Source organism: Centroberyx affinis, unplaced genomic scaffold, assembly GCF_046629955.1.
Source record: "Centroberyx affinis isolate AG114_WGS23_722 - 3 ecotype Tasmania unplaced genomic scaffold, CSIRO-AGI_Caff_v1 ptg002606l_1, whole genome shotgun sequence".
In the NCBI taxonomy this organism is placed as follows: domain Eukaryota; kingdom Metazoa; phylum Chordata; class Actinopteri; order Beryciformes; family Berycidae; genus Centroberyx; species Centroberyx affinis.
Window position 1 is genome coordinate 95,732 of NW_027280805.1, and position 24,935 is coordinate 120,666.

The window sequence follows — 24,935 nt, forward strand, 5'->3', positions numbered from 1 at the left end:
CCGCTCAAACAGAATTGACCCCTAGTTTCAGGTTCTTTTATTTTGAAAAACGTGACCCGGAAGTAGCTAGCCAGTTGTAGTAGAGCAGAGCCAGCAGCTGTCTTCGCCCTGCCGCCCTGTCAGAGGACAACAACCTCGTACCAGGCTTGAATAGACGAGTCACAGCCACACCGCTGCCCGTTACCGTTAATTAGACAGCGGTCCAGTGTAACTTACACAGTGAGATGCCAAGAAAGTCGCGCTTCATCGACAGAGCTCGTCGTGGCTTTTGCACTATTTTCTGAGAAGGACCTACAGTATTTCTGTTCGTTAACGTTAGCCGGCTATCGAGGTAAGAAATGAATTACACAAGCAGAGGCGGTTAAGCTAGCTGGTTTGTTACCTGTCTATCTAACTGACTCATATTAGCGTTGATTGGGTTTGCTAACGGTTATCATCCAGTCATCGGTTTTTTTCCCATTGGAATGGGTAACCCAGTGTTTTATTGAATGTAATGATTTTGGGGATGGCTGTATGCCACTAGAAACGGAGAGAGCGAGGTTCCAGCTTTGTCTCATTAGTAGGTAACTTAACTGAGTTAATTAACGTTAACGTCAATTTACATTATAACGTTAGATACGGCAGCGACCTAGTGTGATGTGCAGCGCGAGGCATTTAATAAAGCTATTGGTAAGATAATGCACCACCAGCTACCTCTGGTCGAGCCCACATGATTTTTGCATATTCTGTAGTTACGTTACTTCGGTTCGAAGCCCCCTCAGTCAGGATTCAGATAGTTTTCATGTATTCGTGGTGTGTTTCATACAATGCCAGTGGAGCGCTCAATCAAGGCAAGCCTGCATAGACTGAAAATCGTTCATTTGTGCCCGCTAACATCCCGTCATTTTCACCTCAAGACTGATGTCGTCTGGGAGTCTTTCCATCATTTCAAGACCGAGGTGTCAGGCGGGACTAGAGGTCTAGCTGAAGTATCCATTTCTGCATGGAATGTCTTTTTCCATCGTTTTGTCTACAATAGTCTAAGTGTGGAGCATTACTGTACGTTCATATCTCCGTCAATGAAAACCGTGATTGCGCCTCAAGGTGTTTAGTACACTGACAGATAATAACACAATATGCTTGCCTTATTTGGTTTTAAATAGAGCAGTGCAATAGCTAGCATCCTATTGCAGATGTTGTACAGAAATAACGATTATCCTGCAGGCGATAATGATAGCTTCCCTCCATCATATATCCATATGCAGAAGCAGACACCCCCTCTTCAGTCATTTCCCTGGCAAAAAAAACAACTTGTCAGGGGCTACAAATATTTTTGGGGTGCAGCTTTCTATGGACATTTTTAATTCTGTGACCCGACTGTGGGCTGCCTTGACCTGATTGCACATCCATCTTGGCAAACTGGAGGTTACAGCCAGTGTGAAAATGAAATCTGGGACAGCCCAGGTCAACCTAAAAAAGGTGACCATGTGACGCAGTTCCTCCATAGTTTCTTATCTCTATTCATATTTAACTAGGACACCTGTAAGACAGCAGATATCTGCAACCAACACCGCCTATTTAGTGGTAACAATTTTGATATCAACATCACAGATATTGGTAGCTTCTCACCTACAGCTTATATAATTAGGTGAAAGAGTTCTGTGTTTTCTGGATCAGAAAATGAACTGTATTAACGGAGATTACTGAATGTGACAATGGTGCCAATAGGTATTGGTGTATTTTTCTGTTTGAATGCAATACCCATTTACAGTCAAATATTTCTGTTTGTTATTAGGTGTGAAAAATAAGTGTCATGACTGGAGCTGAGACTGAGGATGATATTCCATTAGGTGAAAGGAAGACTGTCACAGATTTCTGCTATCTCCTGGACAAGTCCAAACAACTCTTCAATGGGCTTAGGTCAGTTTTCACTTACTCTTTTCTTCTGTCTGCTGTGCTGCAATTGTAATCAAACATCCACTGTGATTGGTGGTAGGAAATACATGCAATTTCAGGAATTGTATGAAAAGGACTCCTGCATGATGAACCTCAAACTCTCCTCATCTTTCAATCCCTCTGTCTAGTTTGAGAACAAAAACCAAGAATAGCATGGGCAAGCAGCATCAAAATATTATTTTCAAATGTGAGGAACTCAATTGGAAAAACGCTGTTCTGTGTGTACTGTGTTTATTCTGTGTATTTTGTTTATGCTCCATTCTATTATGAACATTACTCTTTGGTTACCCGCTCTCTGCACCCATCGTAGCTTGAGTGTACTGGTCGAGGGATCCCTCTCTAAGCAGACCATCCCAAGGTTTCTTTCTTTTTCTTCCTAATGAGGTTTTTGTTTTTCCTCGTCCTCAGTTCTTAAGATAATTTGTTTGGCATTTGCCTTTATTCAACAGTATATAGTAGAGAGAAACAGGAAAGACTAAGAGAGAGAGGGAGGGGGTGCGTGCCTTAGACCACTGAGCCTCCAGGACTCCCTCTGATACCTTAATTGTAATGAATTAGCTACTCTGTTGGCTAGTAAACTAGCTAGCTGATATTTTATTATGACTGTTGAGATTTTACACATTTCCTTAAGTCTTTGCATGATAAAAACCAGTGTTTGACCACAGAAATGACATCCCCTTAAACATGACATTCTCTATAAAATATTGCGCTGATATGACCACCTGTTGCCATTTTAAAATTCTGGGTATGGCTAGATGAAAATGTCAAAACACACCAGCTCAGCACTCATACAAAATTCTTGAGGAAATTGTTAAAAATGTGCTTACACTCCACAATTTATATAAATTTCGAAACATATTTGCGCTATCTAAACAAAAATAATTACTGGTAGAAACAGACCAGGTTCAAGCCTGTACACACTGCGAGTAACTCAGTTTATGGATCGTTCTATTCTGACCGATAGTCGACAGTGCAAGAGGCTCTGATTGCATCTATGTAGTGGTCGTCTCTACATCTACAAAGTTTTGAACAGGTAAATCATGTATGTTTTGCTGCTTTGATATTGCCTGTTATAACATTATGTCATTTTAACGAGTTAACATAGCTAGCTGGCAATCGTTAAAAAGAAGAATTCATCGAAAATAAACAACATTTTTTAAGATTAGCATCGACCCAAACAATGGATGGAACTGTTCTCCAAGCATCATCTGATCTGGTTTAAGGGGCATTGTGGCCCCAAGTTGGCCAAGTATCAATGAAAATGTTCCTCCAAGACACATATGTAATCTCTATACTCCTCCCAAAACATTACGCCCCGAACCAGAAAGAGAAACAGTGCACAGCTTTGTTTTTATCTGAGCGGAGCTGAGGAAGCAAACAGCATCAGGCTACAGGTGAAAACCTCCCATTGATTGGATATGGATGAGACTCGTGGCTGGAGAACAAATGAAACCCATTGTTTATTGTCATTGTAGACGGAATTTGCATATTGTGAGGGAAAGTGTGGGGGGGAGCGCAATCAGAGTTCTATCTGGCTACCAAAGATACATTTTTGATTACAATTATAACTGTAATGTGGATAAATTGCATCCAGGTACAATCTGGATGCAAGTTGCATGAAAGCCAGGTGTAAATGGGGTACACCACAGTCAAGTCAGACATGTGCAGTTCAACATTGATTTCAACTAAATTTTACAGTTGCTTACCGACAAACCTGTAAATTAGTGTGATTAGTGAGTGTAACAATGTTGGCTGAAAGTTAAAGCTGGAGTGATCAATTTAAACAGATGAAACTTACCTGCCACCATCAGCTTCTTAAATAAACCAAGTACTTGTTTCTCAGTATGATCTGTCAGAATTGAATTCATCAGTGCTATGAAGAGCCATGCTACTCACTGAGAGACCAGCAGGTTTTTGGCGAGGGTGTGATCAAAGAAGGGAGGGGAGCGCTCAGCCACTTGACTTTCCTAAATCGGAGCCGTTTTGTGCTCTTTTGTGGCTTTTAGTAAACCTAAAATTTTACTGTAATATTGTTTTTCTTCAGTGAAATGATGACTCAAATATTTGGAGCTGAATTTTGCTACTGGCGCTGGTTCAAGAAGCGAAAAAAAAAAATGTTGCACCACTGAGAAGTGCAACTGAAAAATGCCTCAATCTGGAGCACAGTAGGGAGTGGTTTAGCTACTGTGCTGCCTGCAGACTACAGAAAAACTAACACATGGGCTTCAGTGATGCTCAATTAAATGCTGTATTAATGTTTTGATCCCCCATGATTTTTGAAGGGGAGCAGTTGGACGCACTGACCAAAATCCATCAGGACATTTTATATTTTAGTGTACCATTGCTCAATGACGAGGCCTGGATCAAATCTTTATATTGATGCATCATTTTTTTATACTGACACAAATGGGGCTTTAAATGAATCTGAAGTGTGAATGTTTTTATTATGATATTCCTAGATGTTACAATAAGCCCAGAAAGACTGTGGATTAGATACAAACATCGACAGACTGGCCATCTGGGCTACCAGGAGTTTTCCTGCTGGGTCGGTCAACCTGTCAGCTGGTGGTGAGCCAAGCAAGACCAATACAAAAAGATAAAAAAGAAACGTGCCATGCTGTTGGGCTAGTGCTGTAGACTATCTGGCCAGTTAGAGAGAGAGAGAGAGAGAGAGAGAGAGAGAGAGAGAGAGAGAGAGAGAGAGAGAGAGAGAGATCTTTCTCCCCCATCAACTTTAGTTTGGTTCGTTCTACCATTCATGTGCTGACCTGACAGTGACAGACTGATTGTGTTGTGTATTAATCACAACTGATACTGCCACACATGCATATGGTGAGTGATGCATTTGAATTCATGTTTTATTTATAACAAACCAAACATTGTATTGTCAACCTCAATCTAAAAATCCAGCGGGTAGTTTTGTGTTGTGTCCGGAAATGGCATTTTATTAGTTGTGATCACAAAGTGTGAGAATCATTCATTTTCTTTGAAATTACTGTATTATTCCTTACACTTGACAGATATTTCCTTGTTGGTGACATTGCCAAACGCCAAGTTGGCTATTTACCACCTAAGTAGGAATTTCATATTTACCATCTTTCCCACATGACGTGGATACACAAATCTGCTAACATCTACATGCAGCAGAAAACTGTTAAGCATAGTGCAAGCCAGCCATCTCCCTCCCTCTCTCTCTGAATAGCCACTGTCCTACTTGTCACTTAGTATTCAAGGCATTACACCATCTCTGTTTTATCACCGGCTCTTAAGATGATAGGATACAAAATACTTCATCCTAATGTTGAATTTTAAATGAAAACTTATCACCCATATGTAAAATGACAAATTTATTATAAGATTGTATAAAAAATGGGGTATATTGCTAGTAATATCAATTCTTTTGTTCTCCCAATATTATGATGGCTGGGGGTGTAGAGTGTCTGTGGGTTGGTTGTGATGTGGTTGTGGTTGTGGGCCAGTCTCAGTACAAGATTTAGTACAAGAAAATTTGCCTCTCCACCATAAGGAACATACTAAAATGATTGCGCCTTTTTTCTGGCAGGTGACACTGTACACTACCCAAAGACCATAATTATTGCTAGGTAATTAATATCCATGGTGCAATGTTAGCTGGTAGGTTTACTAGTAAGTGATGTCTTGTTTTGTTTTGTCTTGTTTTGTTCCATCTCTAAAGAAGGAGTTCAAATAAACGATTGTCACCGACATGTTAGCTTTGCATGGAAACTTTCCCGCTATGTACTGTATTTGGAACATTCCAAACTAGGAAGTCGTGCCTTGTTTGTATTGAACAGATGCTGGATACTGTGGTGTGGTAATTGGTAAACGTAAATACGTTTAATGAAATAAATGGAAAACTCTGTGCATACGTTTCTATCGATTGAATTCCACCGAAATCAGGCCGAGGAATAAATATCACTTCAGTCTAATATGGGGACCGTACATTTTGTAGTTTGCTTATATCAAGTAATCTGCACCTGACTTGTGATGATTTTGTCATCTTAAAGGCACGGTTACAGTAGCACAAATCAATGCAGAAATTTGCTTCGGTTCCCATTGCCCTCAATTGAAAACCATGCAAATCGATTTCGCATTTCGCCTTCACACAGAGTTAAAATTTGTTGTACTTTGACCTGCGGATTTGTGCAGCCGGCCAATAGAAACACTTGTTTGGCCGTGCTGACCTCTGAGGAAAAAAAATCCAACATGGTGGAATCCATAACATTATGTACAATCATGGTTTTCCTGTTGTAATGTAGCCTACAGTTAACATTTGCTTGCTAACCACAAAGTATAGCGTCAGAATCAATTGATTGCTACTTGATGGCTACGTTAACTTCAAAGTAGCATAGAATCGAAGTCGACTGATAGCTAGTTAGCTACTTAACCAGCTACTAAACAATGAATAAAGATTGATGCATGGTTGTTCACAAAGTGTAATTTATTGTAGAAATCAAGGTAGCTATATTCTAGCGATCTCCTGTGCTACAAGTTTGAAATGCCTGTCTGACACAAAGCATAAAGTCACATCCTTTTTTGTTACGATGAGCCAAGAGAAAACGTTGGCTGAATTTAGGTGTGACCGCCATTTAACACTTTGGCCAGCTAATTAGTGGGCAGGGCTTATTATGTATTATAAGTCATGCTTAGCAGACCAAATTATTTTTACAAAATGGGTAAAAAAATTGACCAAAGTTGACCTTTTACCCTACGATGGAAAATTAGAAAATTAAAATTATCCTGGTCCTACATGTATCACAAATGATACCAGTTTACCAGAAACATTCATTTTTTCTATATTCCATAAGTGAATGGACCATTAGAGTGTAGGGCGTAGAGTTGACTCAGAAGGAAGGTGAGTGCTAATGAAAGGTGTAAATTACAGGATTTAATGAATGAAATCATTAATGATGCAATCAGGGTTGCCCTAGGCTTAATGGTTGTCCTAAGCAGAATCAGCTTTTCGTTTCATTGTTGTGAACCCACCATTCACTAACCACATTTACCATTGTAATGCACCATAAAATATAGAAGTAGCACCATGGTTGTCAAAGTCAAATCACTTTAACTAAAAAAGTCTGATTCCCAGATAGTACAAAACCAAAAACAGTACAATACTAATGTGATGTTATATGAATGTGATTTATACTAATAATAAATTAATCATATATGTAAGTTAATCAAGTGTATCTGTTAAATTACCATCTAATGAAAGCATAAACAATTTGACTCACCTTGTCTCTAAAACCCATCTTTGCTGTTTCTTCATTATACCAAAAGGTGGCAACAAAGCCCCATCAAATTTACTCTTAGTCTCTTTCTTTCTCTGTACTCTTTCCTGTCCAGTTTAGTCGGCCCTCTTACCTGTCTGTCTCACATTTTGGATGTCTGAAAACAGCTGAGTGATACTTTTTTTCCCCTTCTTTGGTTCCCATCCTGCAGGCATCCAAACTGAAAATATCCTTGGTCTGTCTGCCACCTTACATACATGTAACAGCCTTAAGAAAAAGTTGGTCCTGTCCTACACTCTTCGACTGAAAAAACGAGTCTGTTTTTTCAGCGTCTGATGTGGAGAAAGTTATCTATGCTTTTATTTTGTCTTTTTCTTGTTTTTAATGTAAAATAAGCTCAAACTCCTTTTCTTTTGTCTTACGATCCTGGAAGTCAACGAGGAAACTGGACAGGAGATTGTAAAGTTGCACTCACTGTATTTTCACTTTACGTTTTGTGTTTGAAACGTCAGGAAATATATTTCAGTGCCATTCATCAGTGAGCAGTGTATTTTACAATTTGCAAAGTTCACCCTCCATTGATATTTATAGAAGAAATGTTGGCTAATATTGCAAGAAATACACAATTAGAAGAATTATGAAAGGAGGTTAGTCAAGCAACATAGTAAAAACAAATGAGGATGTCTAAGTCAGGTTTGATAACTCTAACAACTTGTAGGCAGGCAGTAACCAGGCAGTTTATAATTTCATGCAATTTGATTGTCAGCAGGGCTACCGCAGGCCACATAAACACTATGTGTTTGACTTTTCAGGTTTCTCCTTTCTTTCCTCCTCTCTCCTTCAATTTTTTCCTTCATTTTTTTCCTGCAGAGACCTCCCTCAGTATGGACACAAGCAGTGGCAGTCCTACTTTGGACGGACATTCGATGTCTACACCAAGTTGTGGAAATTTCAGCAGCAGCACAGGTCATTCCCGTCGCTTATTATTCAATCACATTGTTTTTAGTTGGGTTGGATGGGGAAGGAGTGCTACGTTTTTATATGTAGTTCAGGGTAATATCACCGGTGAGATTTGGGTCGAGATACGATTCAGCAATCACATTTTTAACTGACTTCTTTTAGCACCAAGTATGAGTAAAAATATTGAGTCAGGGTGTGATTGTTGCATGTAGGTGTGGCCTATGATATCATGACGTACATTACAACTCAAAGTGGGTTAATTAATCTGAGAATAAAGTGAATTCTCAGATTAATTTCAGAACTCAAATACATTTTTCACACATGGCCCAAATCTCTTCCGTAACGCCGGGACTTGAAGTGTTTCTCAGTTCACACACAGTAATGTTAATACAAAGAAAGACTGACATACTGTAGGCAGGTAGACGACTGTCACAGTGCCATTGGCCGGATGTTCTGTCACTCTTTAGTTACAGTTGTTGAATGGTGTTTACGTGTAGTGCTCAATATATTTTCTTTTATTTTTTGATTTATGGACAGGCAGGTTCTGGACAGCCGGTATGGCTTGAAGAGATGGCAGATTGGGGAAGTTGCATCCAAGATTGGACAGCTTTACTACCACTACTAGTAAGGGACCTGTCATTGTCAAAGTGTGCCTCAACCTCGTCCATCACAAAGTGCTTTCATTGTGCCACTGTTGTGTCTTTGCTGTCTGTTACTCTCAGTCAAGTTCTAATTGTTGGTCAAAACATAATTTATGTGATGATGTAAATCGCATGCAGATGGGACAATTTGGGGGTGGATGAACTGAAATACATCCCCATAATTAACCACAGAATTTAGGTTTAACAGGGTATATATCATGTGATTTCCCCTCCACCCCTTTATAAATACAAATTGTCTTACATATCGAACATTCACAGTGGTTTGATGCCTTTACACCTTTTTTTTTATTCAGCAGTGGTATGAATGTTTTTTGCATGCTTCATACTCTTCAGGGTAACACACATTGTTTCTGCCCCACTCCAGAGAAAGTAATGCGCCTTCTTCCCTTATCTTGATTGGCAGCCTTCGTACCTCAGAAACAAGTTACCTGAACGAGGCCTTTTCATTCTACTCAGCCATCCGTCAGCGATCCTATTACTTTCAGGTCAATAAAGAGGATAGGTAAGTTCCCAAAATATGCTGAAGTAGATGTTTTTTTTCCTTATCCTGTTGTGAGTTACAAATTCAGAAAGTCGATGGAGGCAGCACAGTCGTCAAGCAGTCACATTCCTTGATGTAGATGAAATCTTATGTTCTCTTTGATAATCTTTTTCTGTTTTTTTAATTCCTCTGCTACTGTAATAGTCATGTGCAGATACCAATGTTCACATGAGACTCAGGCTGAAGTTTGCAACATGCATCTTTATGCCTTTACTTGGTATTTGGGCACAAACTAGTTATTCAATAGTAACTCCCAGGGGATATTTCATTATTTCACCACTGCTTTTCATATGTAACTTATCACTCGACAGTTGTATTACTGGGAGCTTTTAGGTTTGAACCATGGCCAGGTCTTAAGATGTAACGGTCTCATATTGTAAACTTTTCAAGAATTTGTTTTACATTACCATTATCATTTAACAGATGCTTTTGTCTAAAGCGACTTACAATAAGTGCATTTTGTCAACAATAGTCAAACCAACTGTATATCACAGTCTTCATCAGCTAAGCCTTTTAATAGGAATAAATAGCATTTGTGGAATCAGAGGTTTGTTTTTGTTGTTTTCAAATAGACTGTGTCCCAAGATAGGAATAATGTGTTTCAAGATGTTTTATACTGTTAATGAATTTGAAAAAACCAAACTATCACAAAGCATCACAATCAGCTCAAGCCCAGTTGTAACATATTAACTGGAGCTAACTGGAGCAGAGAGCTGCTGCAAATGGCAGTAAAAATGAATACAGTGCAATAACTTTAAATCTTTCTGCTTAAGCAAAATCAAATTATTAACATCCTTTATCACAGTTGTTCTCAACCATGTTCCATGTAGGGCAGAGAGTCTGTAGGGTTTCATGCACTAAACACCACAGCAGCAGATTTCACTGATCAGTTCCTCCTTTCTGGTTGAAGGTGTTAATCAGCGAAATGAGCTGCTGTAGTGTTTAGTTGTTATGAAAACCTGTGTATACATGGGCCTCGATGGCATCATTTTGGATGGACTTCTCCATACTCCAGAGGCCAGAGTAGTCCTTCTTGCTAAACCAAAGACACAGAAGCAATAAAATTGACATACCCAGTTGCATGCAAAAAATACAAACATGCTGATTGTTGTCCATAGATATGTGAACCATAAAATGTCATTAATAGGCTTAATGAAGATATTTGCAGTTTAGTGTGGATTTGCTGGATTTTACAAGTTCACATTATCCTCTCTTTCTTTTCTGTTAGGCCAGAGTTAGTAGTGAAGAAGCTTCGATATTATGCTCGCTACATAGTCGTCTGTTTACTGCTGAACAAGATGGACCTAGTCAAAGTTTTGGTTAAGGTATGCAAGCAAAACATTCAAACTAAAGCATGCTGAGAGGTAGATGGCCAACACAAAGCATTCCTTCCTTTACTTTGAATGGACAACAGGAAAATGTAATCAAAGATTTTGTTTGAACTCTCTAGCCATTACCATCCACTGTACCCCCCAGTTCATTATCTTTCTTTTCTTTTTACCAACAGTCTATTACAGTTCCTGCAAAAGTAGCACGATCTAGTGCAATGTAATAACATAGAAACACAAACAACTAAGTTAGGCAGATCGGGGCCAGAAATAATTGGTGGCATTGGCTTTACAAACAAAACCAAAACTTTGATTGCAGCTTCCATTTGCCTCTTTCAGGACAATGGGGCAAGTAGGCATGACTTAGAAATTTGTATGAGGCCTTATTTTTTTTTTTAAATATAGCCAAAGTCTAACTTCTGGAGTAGTCTGAAAAGTGTGTTTGTGTATTTGTGAATTGCATGAGACAACATGAGTGCTTGTTGAAACTAACGTCTGTCTCTGCTACCTGCAGGAGTTATCTGAGGAAATCGAGGATTACACACAGCGATTCAATACAGAGGACCAATTGGAATGGAACTTGGTTTTACAGGAAGTGGCAGCCTTTGTAGAGGTAACCCCCCGCCCCTCCATGCCAAAATAAATACATAAATATAAAGGTCAACACTAATACTGTTGATTTTATATATTTCAGAGTACACTAGACATTTTGCATATTTGTCTGATTAGATTGTCCTCAATGAGTTCTTGAAGGATTTAGTTTAAAAAAAGTGAAATCCACAGTAGGGTGTAACTTCAATATAATAGAGGTAAGACAACTTGGACCACAACACTGGAGGGTGATGTAAGTGTTTTATGGCTCCAGCTGTGCAAAGCTGGGACATATACTTAAAACATACCTGCAACATTTCTGTTTTCCTGGACAGACAGCCGGGAAAACATGGAAGCCCACAGTGCAGACACAGTGAACGAACTCACCAGTGATTTCCTCCATTTGTTTGTGTGAGCAGGCAGACCCAGTGATGGTTCTGAATGACAACAATGCTGTTGTCGTCACCAGCAATCGGCTGCAGGAGGGATGCGTGCCGCCACTGGAACAAGGCATGGTGGTCGGACAGCTCATTCTCGCAGATGCACTAATCATCGGCAACTGTAACAACCAGGTTTTAACTCACTAATTCTAATTCATAATCCCTAACGCTCGACGACGCTTCATACACCTCAAACACAAATGTCGATCAGAACCGAGATCAAACAGTGAACACCTTCTCCAATATAGAACTCATCATTACTCATTCACTCTTACTAATCTGGGAACAATAATATCAAATGTTGCTCTTGAATGATTCACAGTTGCACTATGATGATGCAAAATAACAGCAATACGTATTTTCTAACATGTAATCCACGACCATTATAGTTTTAGACAAATTGATGAAGACCTGGTAATCCCATGTGTTTGTGTTGATGGTTTTCTAATGCATGGCTGGATGATAAGAAATTATCATTTGTGTGAGGAAAGAAATTCTGGTTTTAGTAAATCGTAATTGAAGGAATAGACTGACTTTTGTTAGTTAAGCATCTTACTATTCTATAACGATTTCATTTAGCACACTGTACATTTTCACAATTAGTCTAGCAAACTGAAATCTGGCGAAATATTCCAGGTGGCAGAAAAAAAATCCTACTGTGAACAGTCTTGATGATGCTTTCTCATTAATACAGCACCGTTTGCGTCTCCATCCAAGCATACATGTTTCTTATTGCAGTAGTCTTTTTTATTTATTTATTTTTCTATTTATATGTTTTGTATTTGCTTGTCTGTTTAGGTGAAATTCAGTGAGTTAACCATCGACATGTTCCGCATGCTCCAAGCTCTGGAGAGGGAACCTGTGAACCTGGCCACGCAGACCTCAAAACAAGGAACGTTGGTGAGTGGAATTCTCAGACCGTCTTTCCTGTCTGATGAAGACTGAGTTCCCCTGGATTTGTTTTTGTGTTTTAGCCCTGGTGTCGCTAAGAGTGTTTTAGCTTAACCACAGTTATGATTCATTCTTCACACGCCATGCTGGTCTCAGTCTGCTGAGACAAAGTGTTAAAGCCCAGTTTCACAAGTGACATTTGGAGTTTTGAGTTTGTGTGCCATGGCCATGTGGAGTGGATAGAGAGACTTTGACTTGGCAAAGTGCCTCTTAAAGCTGGAGTTTTCAGCACTGTGGTGGATTTAAAAATAGTGAGGTTATCTGGGGAAGTATTATATATAGTAGGAATTGTATCTATCACCCTAACTGATAAATCAGTCAATCCAGACTATACTGTGTTGAATATCAGGTGGTACTGTACACTTGGCCATCATGTATGTGCAAGTCATATTTTTGTTCTAAAAATAGCCTACATATTCCAACATTTCACTGGGTTTGTGTATTTGATCATTAATGAATGTGGGTTCACCCAGTTGCCTCTTAATTTTTGGATAGACTGAGTTGGAGGAATCTGGGGCAGAGAAAAAAAGTAGTTTTCACCCACCACAGAGTGCATAGTAATATAAGTATAGGCATGTTGAATATAGAATACATGTAGAAAGTAGAGAACTTTAATCAATGCAGTTGAGTCTTGGTTATTTTATTACATATTGCAATGTATTTAGTAAACTTGTTTGATGTCACTTTCCAATAACCTAATTCCGCCACCTAATAAACTCACATAAAAGGTGGTGGCTAAATACAGGTCAGTTTGATGTCTCAAAGCCTGCAATTAATAGTCACATGATGCAACTTGTCACACATAGTTTAAAAATTGTGTGTGAATCCTGCTTCACTTTGCTGAAGTGGAATGAGAAAGTGGTATTTGTCTCTCAAAATCCCAGAAGACTGGTTTCCCTTGCCGGAAGTAAACCTAAAATATGAAATAATCATTAATTTTAAACTGTGTTTCTTCCCAGGAACCTAATGAGAAGCCAGCCAAAAGAGAAAACCCTCACAAGTATTTGCTATATAAGCCGACGTTCAGCCAGCTTTTCACTTTCTTGTCTGCCTCTTTTAAGGTCAGTATTCACTTGCGTCACTGTCATTCTGGGTCATACATCACAGAAAGTAGACAACTTAATGGTGCATTGCCATGTGTGTAAAGTTGCCAAAATATGTGCAATGCAAAGAAAATCATAAAGAAATTCCAGTGTTTCACCACTAGGACATTTCCAGTTTCATTACCCCCTATGCTGTGAAAACAACCAGTGATGTCTCCAATCTTTTTCAGTCTTCCATTTTTACATTTAACTGTTAGGCACACATGTTGGTTTGTAATATTGTTACTCGTCGGTTTATCAGCTGCCATTTTTTATCTAGGTACCCAAGCAGCGGTTTCAGATTAAGAGACAGTTTCCAAAGGGGCAACCAGTCTTAGGAAGGGAAAGTTAAGGGACACAACGGCCAAGAATAAGATCAAGCACTTTTAAGCACATTTAAGCACATTTTGATCACAGGCCACTTCTTTTTTTAATCAGGGGAATGCTATTAAATTGGGTCATGGCACGAGCTTCATAGTCAGAAATTGAACCTCCAGCTGTTTCCAGTACTGCAAGAAAAGCTGCAATGCCCTTTTTTAAGCATAATCCTCAAACCTCTTTTAGGGGCATTTTGGCAAGTGACCTTCAGTTTTTTAGTTGAGTCCATGCCAACCACTGAATATCACTATCAGTAATGAACATATCAACAACCTATAGGCAAGAAATGGCTATACAAATTTAAAATTTTAGGTAGATAAAAGTACTGAATCCCAAAATAGAACCTTCCAAGGAATCGTGTAATTCTAATTCTCTAGGTGAGCTTTTTCACTATATTCCATTCAAACTGTCATCAAAGTATCTTATTGAAGGAGAAGTATAAGGCCCATTTCAATGCTGACATTGAGGTATTTTATTGCACACCCTCTTGCACTAATATCTAACAGTCATATTATTTTGCTACATCAACTTATTTTCATTGCACTGATTTCCAGGAATTGCCTGCAAACAGCGTTCTGCTTGTCTACCTGTCCGCTACTGGAGTCTTCCCTACTGGGCGTTCAGATTATGAAGGTAAAAAATGTATATCCCATATATTTGCAAAACAAAACGCTCTTATTTGAATCCTGTCTCCATCTGAGCACAGCACAGCCTCTTAAAATGACCAACAGTTTGTGCTTTGAAATCAAAATCTATTCTTCAAACTAGGAAAAATATTTATTCAGATATCACAGCAGTGACTTTGGTCGTTTTCTATGATAGGCTTCTGTACTAAACTTAGTCATCTGCTTACTGTGCTGCACTGCTTGTTAGGGCTGTGCCCGGCCAAGCTATACCCTGTCACCAGGCCTGGTGATGGCCAGGTGACCCCAGGAGTGGGCCCCAGTGTCCCTATTCCAGGCGAGTTCCCTTAGTTGTTGCGGTACCAGTTATAGGGGTCTTCTTGAATTGCTATTTGTCTGGCCCCTCATCTGGGACCAGTTTGCCTTTGGTGTCCCCAGTAGGAGCTTAGGCTCCTGACAACATTACTCCCAGGGTCACTGAGGCGCACAAACCCCTCCACCAACATAAGGTTGCATTTCCAGGAGGGGCTTTGGATAGTAAAAGGTTTATCTTCATATATGCTAAATGCCTACAGTCATTTAACATACTGTATGCTAAAGTGTTAGTATGTGTACCAGACAGAACTAGTTACCGGAGACACAGAGATGATTTTAGTGCCAAACCTCTCATATTGGGTAAGGTGACCAATGGGCCAAACTCCCAGAAAGTTGGTGTAGTCCTTTTAAAGTAGTCTAAACCTTGTCTTTTACAAGCTGAATTCTTTTTTCTTTTTTCTCTGGATATTTCTTTTAGGACCATATGATTTTGGAGGAGTTCTGACAAATACAAATCGAGATGTGGTGAATGGGGAGACGGTGCAGAAAAGGAATCAGGCCCAGAAAGAGATGCACTGGTGAGGATCTATAATTCTACAGTATCTATTCTTTATCTGTCTGTCTGTCTGATATTCATATACATATTAGTTTAGCTTTTTTAAAAGAGCAAAAATTGAGATTTTATTATATATTTAAAAGTGAGTGATCAAAAAAGGATGCTAGGTGGTTAATACCTTTTTAAACCTGGAAGTGTAACCAACAAATCCACATGCTTTTCCTACAAAAATATTACCTTCTTCAACGCAAGATCCCTCAGCTGATGAAATTAATGAAACCACCCGCCCACTTTTGCTTGTGACTCATGTCAAACAACATCCATCCAACTCAGTTTGGACTCTTGACTGCTGCCTACTCCCCAGCACATTAGCAATAAAAAACCCACCAACTCATACTATGACTCTAACCATGTGTATACACCTACAACCTGAGAAACAAGTTGCTGAACGTCCACCCATTTACAATCATAGAAATGTTGGCCGATGTTAACCATGGTCACCTTTGCTGCCATGGAAAGGTTGGCCACACTCTAACTCTCCGGTGACCTAACCCATCAGCAGCCAATCACGGACTAGCCCTGCTATACGTCCCACCTGTAGCTGCAACTCTAGCGGTGTTACAACTCACAGTCTGTTATCAGTCTGAGGGACAGTAGCATGGTGATGCGGTTGCAAGTGTTTTATTGTTTGGGGAAAAAAAAGTATTGAAGACATCCATTAACTGCTCATCCTCACAACAACACTGGAAGTACAGCAGGACTATGATGTCATTTTTGCAAAATTTGGATCTCTACTAACCATGACTGCCAAAGAAGGTTCAGGGTCATTCATTTCCTGATAAACAAGCATTTTTAATACTTGTCCCCAGAAATGAAATGGCATTTTTGTTGATATTGTTAATATCTGCCAATAATGGTCCACCTTATCTCGCAAAAGCAAAAGCAATTTCGATTAAATGAAAATGAAACGCAAGATGATAGGGAAGCGCCGATTTCCAGTTGTGGAAATGGTTATATTTTACTGGGGGTACCCACATGCAGTCACATGTCACATGGTCATACATAAAGTAATATGCAAACATGTGGCCTGATATTGATCAGAATGGACTTAAACTCTATTCAAAGCACAATATGTGTGCAATGTATGTAACTCCGCTCACTGTCTTGTCTCTCTTGGCCATTTTTCTTACACTGTCTCTACTGATTCTTTTCCTTGACTTCCCCTGTTTTCCTTTTTTTATGCTTCCTAACAGTCAACAGATAAGAAAGGTGATATATCTCATCAGATACCTGAGTTAAATTTGCATGTCCTGTTAATGCTTTATTGAATAGTACGTAGTATCTCAAAAAATAACTATAAAAATAACAATCAGATGATTAAATGTAGCCAAATCAATAGTTCCTCAACGCTTCAGAGAGATGCAGAAAATGTAGACAAATACAACTTGACAGTCCTCCTCCTACTTCCCTCTGTCTGTGTATTTCCCTCTCCTGCTCTTTCTCTCTTCTCAACCATATACATGTCTGTGAAGTGATCAATAAACATGATGATGTCACTAAACTGCAGATGTTTCCCCTTGGATCATATTCAAAGTGCTCTGAAATCGGGTCGCACGTCACAAGCAATCACATCCTTCAGCAACTTAGTCTTGTTTTTGCTACTGGATTTAAGTGCTTGAGGAATTGGAAAATACTGATGCCGGGTATCAGCCCAATATCTCATGTCTAACCTAATATTAACTACTATTTATCAATATTTCGAGGTTGACGTGAGAACCGCCCTGCCCGACATTCCACTCTTTAACTGAGCTTCTCTCCTGATCAGTCCGGATTGACCCTCCATCATGCACCGACACTGATGAAAATAATGCAAAATTCCTTTTTTCTTTTTTCTTTTTTTCTTTTTTCCTTTTTAGGACTAGCACAGAATATAAATGATTGTTGTTAACCGTCACTAATGCTTGTTTACTGTATGCCCCAGCCTTCATCCGGGGGACTTATTCCCTTTCACCCGGAAACCGCTTTTTGTCATCGTGGATTCTTCAAACAGCACAGCCTACAAGGTATATCAAGATGTTTTATTTATTTGACATTCTATTTGTTGTGATCACCGTATGAATCTATGTACTCCGAATTAACATTCCTTTTTGTTGCTGTTGTGTTTCCTAATAGAATTTCACAAATCTGTTTGGCCAGCCCCTTGTGTGCCTACTGTCTCCCACAGCATATCCCAAGAGTGTACAAGGTGTGTGTCACCCTACAATAGAGATTCAGATATTTAGCTAAAATTTTTTGAGCTAGAAGTTTTTATGGAAATGTTGGAATTAATGAGGGTAATTAGTGCCATCACTCTCCTTACCTTTTTCAGATCAGTCTCAGCGTGGCAGCCTCTTCACGTTGTTCCTCTACTGCCCGCTCTTGGCTTTCTTCTCTGTGTGCGGCTTGAACAGCGTGCGGCGAGAACTGTGGGAGCGGGCGCAAGAGTTTCTTCGGAAAGTGTACCGTGACATCGGGCAGATGATAACGCGGTCACGAACCATAGGTAGCTCACAGCTGATAGATTTTTTTTTATCTGTGCAATAATTTGGATTCTGCAAGTCGGAACAGAATGTAATCCTTGTAAAAGTAACGCATGTCTACCGATAGCCAGGTTTAAACCCTGCAACAGCTCCTAGTGTTGTGTAGTATTTCATAATAGGTATACCGGACAGTAACCAGAATACTAGAAATGGTAATAGTTTCTTCAATGTCTTTACAGATCAAGCCTTTTTACAATTCTTTGGTGACGAGTTCCTTCGACTGCTGCTGATCCGCTTTGTGTTCTGCTCTGCCGCACTGAGACTGCATAAGCTCTTCCGGGTAAGTCAGTTCGTTGCTCCTTGCACCTTTCTGCACCCTCTGAACGGTGATTCAGAAAATGTTATGTTTATTTCATGCATGGGAATGAAGGCATCCCCAATCCCTTTCCATGTGACTGAAAAATGCCTTTTATGTGGGTCCTGAATGAAAGCAAAAATATAAAGATACAACAATTACATATAAAACAATTAGAAATAAAACGGCATGCAGTTGTTGCAAAGTGACATTGTGAAACAGTTAAATAACACAGTATGCAGATATTGCAAAATGCGTCAACATAATATAAAACTGCATGTAAATGTTCCAGTAAATGATTTTTGTTTTGTTGTGTTACTTAATACTTAAGGTACAATGAATAATATGGGGATAACCGGGCAAAGCAATTTGTTTATATGAGCAGTTGTATTCCTTCAGCCAAATCCTTGTATTTAGCACTGAGGGTGATGGAAGCAATACACATGTGAATCAGGTGGCACTCTGACTTTTGTCTCCACAGCTCTGCCAAGCTCCAGTTTTTGCAGCTTTTGAAATCTCAGGGACTAGACATGAATGCCTTGTATGAGTAAACCATATATCCTATGCTGTGCTATATATATATATAAGTATTCTGACAGAGATTACAGCCTATTGAATCAGGCCTCAGGGTTGCTCAGGGTTGTTGTGATATTTTCCGGGAATAAACAGTGGTTTGCGTTGTCCTTGCAGGAGTCCAGGAGCTTCCCAGAGTCGTACCCCGAGCTCCCCAAACAGGACACAGTGGAGAGCAGCGTTCTACAGAAGCATATTTTGGAGCTGGCGACCATGCTGGACGTGCAGAGCCTATTTTGGGATGATTCATTGGAGACCTACTAAACATCTTCCCCACAGGGCAAAATGGCACAAGTGTATATAGACACAGATAGACTCTCTTGCCAGAGCCCTCGCAGTTCTTTTTTTACAGGTAATCAAATTACTGATTCACACAGTTTCACGTCCTGCATCTAACTGTTACATGTAGAAGCAAATGTAGTGCAACATTAAAAATGTTCACATAGATAAGCCAGAGAGTTCAATATAGTGTAAAATCCTCCATTTGGACAGTCTCATAAGAGTAAGAACTATGTAAGACATAAACAAACGAATGGGAGGCTCTAATAAACGCTGAGTCAATAAATATCCTTCCAACTTATCCTTCCCCATCCAAATGCAAAGTTTAATACTGCAGCTTGTAACTTTATTCCACTTCAGTAATTGTAAAATTGGCAGTCTCAGTTATGTTTCATAACGATGTGAGTTTGTGAGTTTGAGGGAGAGCCATAAAGATGTTTTGTGATGTATAAATTTCATTGGGAATTGAGCTCAGATTTGTGTACAGATTACTTGAGCTCCGTTCACAAGGAAAACAGGACTGATTTGCTCAGATGCAGAGACCAAAACACATACAAATACAGCCTTCCATCAAGGCAGTACGTATAGTATTTGTCATTGTTTTCTCGAGGGGGGTAAAGGACAGAGAAGTGGGCTTGTGACTGGAAAGTAGACGGTTCAAATCACCGGACCAGATGGGGAAAATCTTGGCAAGGAAAACAAGAAACGCTCTCCTCACCCTCACCGACTGCCATCGAAGTGCCCCCCGAGCGAGGCACCTAACCCCCAGTTGCTCCAGTGGAGCTGATCATTGGCCAATATAGGAGACTGTGGTTGTACTGGGCAGCTCCCAGGTGTGAGTTTATGTACTTGTATGAAAGTGAAGCAGGGTGTTGTTGAGAAAGAGCATAGTGCTCAACAAAACCCTTGGCTGGATAAATCAACATTTCAAACAGTCAAACAGATAACAATTAGTACAGTATCTTGGAATTTGAAAGATATGATCAACAATATTAGCATTAACCTGCTATTTGACCAACTCTGCTTACTGCATAGCTCTTGTTTATTTGCTTAGCTTAACTTGCAGTGTGCAGAGCTGCATGAGATTTTGTTCTGTGAGTTCTGTTGCTTGTTTTTTCTCTTGTCATCGACCATATCATAACATTCACTCTAATACCTCTACTCGTTATTTTCATACACAGCTTAAAAAAAAAAAAATAGTTTAGGTCCTGTGCATTTTTGACAGTGATAGTTATTCCTTGTTTTCCAGATCACCAAGCTCTTACTTGCATGCAAAAAAGCAAAGGAATGTATGCATTTTGCCCTTTTTATCCACAAATGACAACCGGCACCTTTAAAGGCACAGGAGAAAATATTCTGATATAAAAAAATAAAAAAAAGGGCTGTACATTTTGGAATGGGGGTGCACAGTAAATGGACCTAGATAACAGAGGAGATGGAACTACTTGGAGGTAATAAGTGGCATGCAAACAAGCATTTCTTTTTTGTTTTTCCGTTATAACATTTACATGCACACAAACTAATTATTACCTGTACTTTGAGAAGACTTCAGTTGTTTAATGTTTCTATCTTCATGCAAACTTGTATCATGTAACTATTGTTTGAATGGATTATCATGGGCCTGCTTCTTTATAGACTGCATGCATCACTCATCTTCCTCCTGCCATAAACTGCAGTCGTATCGCTCCATTAAGATTTTCTGTTCTGCTCCAATGTAACTTTTCCAATATTTTCACTTTTCACTACTTTCACTATATCCACTGCTGAGGCTTAAGGCGTAAAGGCTGGATCTAAACAAAAAAGATTAGCTGTAAAAGTGAATAAACAATGGCATGATCTTGTGGGAAAAAAACCCAGCAAAAACATTAAAAATAAATAGCAAAAACATTAAAAACTCATAATATCATAATAAGGATTTTGTAGGTTGTGAGTAGTAGTTTGAATTCCTAGCTGAATGACAACAACAGTGGGATGAAATCTAAATCTTCAATCTATTAAATCACACTACAAGCCATTCATATATTCATTCAAAATACCACATTAATAAGAAAATCCAAAGGGAGATGCTCTGGAGTTTTTGAAAATGTGTTTTTGAACACTGAAAATAATTAGTATCTCTTTTCTTTTAAAGTCGGACTGAAATGGCGTTTAGCTGTAAAGGCTTTTGTGCTTGTAAAGGCTGAAATGAAACGCTCAAACACAGCAAGCACATTGAAATCAGTATCAGATCAGAGTATCGGACCGCAGAAAGAAAATTTGTGCAGTTTTTGAGCGGAAACATCCAAAGATTTGACCGTGAAACGTGAAATTTGATTCACATTTTACAGTCATTCAGTCATTTCAGTCCGACTTCAAAACCACTTGAGAGAGAGATATCTAGTCCCCCGAGTAGGATTTCATTTACTACATCATCATCCTTCCCTTTAAATTCCTTGACCTTTGGCATGTAGCTGTCTCCTCCCCTTTCTTTGCACGTCAGTAGCGTCCATCTCACTCAGTCTGTTTTGAGTTTTGTTCCACAATAGAAAAGTAGCATTATTTGGTCTCAGTGATGCAGATAATGAAACCAGCTGACAGCTAACTGCCCTCGACCAACCCGTTTAAATTATGCAGCGATGAAGACAAGTAGCTAGTTTGAAATTTGCGATTTTTGAAGTCATCGACAAAAAATTCAAAGTAGAGCGCTATTTTTTAGTGTTTCTACCTCACGTGATATTTATTGACACTGTAAGAGTATGTGTACAGATTCTGTAAACCGATGTTTTGGCACGGATGTGTTTGTCCAGTATGTGATAAGTCTATAAAAACGTGTGATGAAATACGAAGCCGACGTTAAGGAGCAAACCGATAAATGTAAACGACGCCAGTCTGTTCTCTGGCCGTGTTTTTTTTTTTCTAACGATCTTACATTCCAACTTTCCAAGGACAGAGGAAAGTGAGCCGTTTCTACATATTCTTCTATCTCCATTGTAATATCCACTTCCACTTTTCTTTGTGTTGACAACTGTTCTAAGGATTAAGATATAGTAGCCTTGCACTTTACTCCACGGAGTTACGAGCTTAATATTATTATGATCTTGTTTGGGGGGAAAAAAAAAACCCTGAAAAATCTATCCACGTTATCGCTCTTCACTCCAACACACACTGATAACCTTTTTTTTTTATCAGAAGAGGTGTGAGGAGTATTTCAAACATCTTCCATCTTCTTTCCTTTCTGTTAACATCTTCTGTCTGAAATGTGTCAAAGATGTATAGGCTGCTCTCTGGAAACAGTTTGACAAAAGGCAGCAATAACAAGTTCATGTTCAAGCATCAACCATCTTTGATTTCCACCAGTGGTGCTCTGACTGTATATAATATTATCAGTAGGAATGCTCCAATTGGAACTTTTTGAGCCAATACCAATCACCATCATTTATTAATATACAGTATATTTTATAAATGTTCCAGCTTTCTTGGCCTTTGTGTTTTTTTTAAGCAAGACCTAGTACAGTTATAAGAGAAGACTCTGTATTGTATTTGACAAAAACGTACGGGCATGGTTACATTTTACATCTTTGGACATGGATGAGCACAGAAGTATTAGAGAGTAGTAGAGATGTTGATGTATGGGCAAACTAAAAGTGAAGGGATTCATTCATTTCAGGTTATTGTCAAATATTGCATGGTGACATTATTCTATATTAAGTCTCAAAAACTCATGTTTATATGTAACTTCATTGCCTTTTTTTTTTTTTTTTTTTTTTTTTTTTCTTTTAGCACTTTTTTAGATTATTTCCCCTTGTGGTTTGAATTTGTCCTCATGTGGGACTTTGTGTTTTAAGGTCATTTAAAAGTTTAATGTGAATCACATAGGATTTCTATTTAAAATCATGTTATTGAACGCTCAGCAGGCCTTATTACCAACTTAATTGAAAACAGCAAATATTATGGCCTAATGAAAAAGCATTATTTGACAAAACGGCCCTAAAATAATGGAGTGGCACTGGAAACTAAAAGGAATTGCAACAAACACAGAAGAGGCATTATTTAATACATAATTATGATTAATTTTAATTTTAATTTTTACGACCATGTGCTGTAGTGACGCCTTCTGTGCTTCATATCTGAACCAGGACCACCGACATCACATCACTGCCCAAATCACTGCTGTATGTAACAAGCTGGACATCGACTGTGCAGACAAAATGTAATGAACTATTTAAAAACTGCTTGTATTGCCTCACAGACTTAACATTCCTTGGAATAGGCTTATGCATTAAGTGTGTAAGTGAATTTATTTTTTCATTTTCAAGTTGTAAGTTTAGAGGCATTGCCAGTGGACACTTAACCATTTATTAAAGATAAACCCACGTAAAAAAAAAAAAAACAAAGCTCATGCAAGGTGGACGCTGAGTGACAAATCCAAGATGAAGACTCGAAACACAAGATGAAGCTTTCCTCTTTCCGCTCCTGCCGTTAGCTTTTTACCTGCAATAGTTAACAAAGTGCTGTCGATCGTTGAAGGATATCTTTGGTGTTGCATGTTGCCTGGTTGGGTAAAAAAAATTCACCTTCAGCTAGTTTTTTGAGAATCTGGGGTTTCGAAACATACATGCCACTTAAAGGAGAAATCCACCTGAAAAAATTGTTATAAAGCTATTGGTAATGTACCTTGCATTTCTGAGTCCATTTTGTTGTTTTGTTCCTTCTTTCTGGAGCCGGAGACAGCAGCCTCAACAGACTAGAATGCAATGCAAATTCGCGGCTGTTCTCTGGAGGTTGTCGAAAGGCATTCTGGGAAACGTAGGCTATCTCTAACTGAAGCAGGGGAAAGAGTTATACACTAAAAAAAGCAAATTACAACACGCAAAATAACTCCTGGAACGCATCGAACATCACAGATAGATCATTTACTGTATGTACTAGCGGTTTTAGTATCCGACGGTGGATTTCTCCTTTAAACCGAAATGTCGGAATTAAAGCGGACGCCACTGACTTGGCAGCTATAGAATGTAGCTAACGGGGGGAAAAGACACGCAGGCTTTCACCTCACCCGGTCTTGGCGGTACAATCCACCAGAGCACACGAAGTAGGATTCTTTTTCCACATGGACGCACAAGCACAAACGGCCACTGCTCCATGTAAACGGACCCACATCCATAAGAGAAGCATGTCAACAAAGCCTCTTGGGGGGGGGGGGGAAATGTATCACCAATAACTGCCGATTGATCAATCCTGTTTTCTTCTCCACCCCAGATATCTTGGGGGGGGGGGGGGTCATTTCTACCTTTTTTATACTTGTAAAAAAAAAAAAAAAACAATGTCTAAAAGATGGGTGCCCCACCTTTCTAGCAAAATGTGTGACTTGCTTGTTGGTGTGATTTTTTCATAGTCAGTGTCATACTGTCTAATTGTATTTTCAATATTTCAGTCGAAGAAATGCACTGATGATTATCTCTGTAAAGCAGCATGTTTGTTTAGAATAGAAAGTGCCAAAGACTGGTGTACTCTCACTTTTCCATCTCAACAGTGATTGAGATCAATTATTGTATCAAATGTTTTTTTCGTTGTTTTTTTTTCAGTGTATTGCCAGATAAAGCAAATAAAGAGGATTAT

The 24,935-nt window shown here is 39.1% G+C and overlaps 1 protein-coding gene across 1 annotated transcript; it reads left to right on the forward strand.

Moving 5' to 3' along the window:
* Window positions 1–155: 155 nt before the first annotated feature.
* On the forward strand, window positions 156–24,497 carry scai (suppressor of cancer cell invasion). The gene is made up of 17 exons (XM_071534682.1): window positions 156–331; window positions 1,775–1,899; window positions 8,055–8,150; window positions 8,682–8,768; window positions 9,210–9,308; window positions 10,576–10,672; window positions 11,190–11,288; window positions 11,686–11,838; window positions 12,505–12,606; window positions 13,617–13,718; window positions 14,672–14,750; window positions 15,534–15,633; window positions 17,593–17,674; window positions 17,784–17,856; window positions 17,980–18,153; window positions 18,370–18,470; window positions 19,176–24,497. The coding sequence occupies exons 2-17, from the start codon at window positions 1,793–1,795 to the stop codon at window positions 19,320–19,322; spliced, it is 1,698 nt and encodes a 565-aa protein (XP_071390783.1). The 5' UTR covers window positions 156–331; window positions 1,775–1,792; the 3' UTR covers window positions 19,323–24,497.
* The last annotated feature ends 438 nt before the right edge of the window (window positions 24,498–24,935 follow it).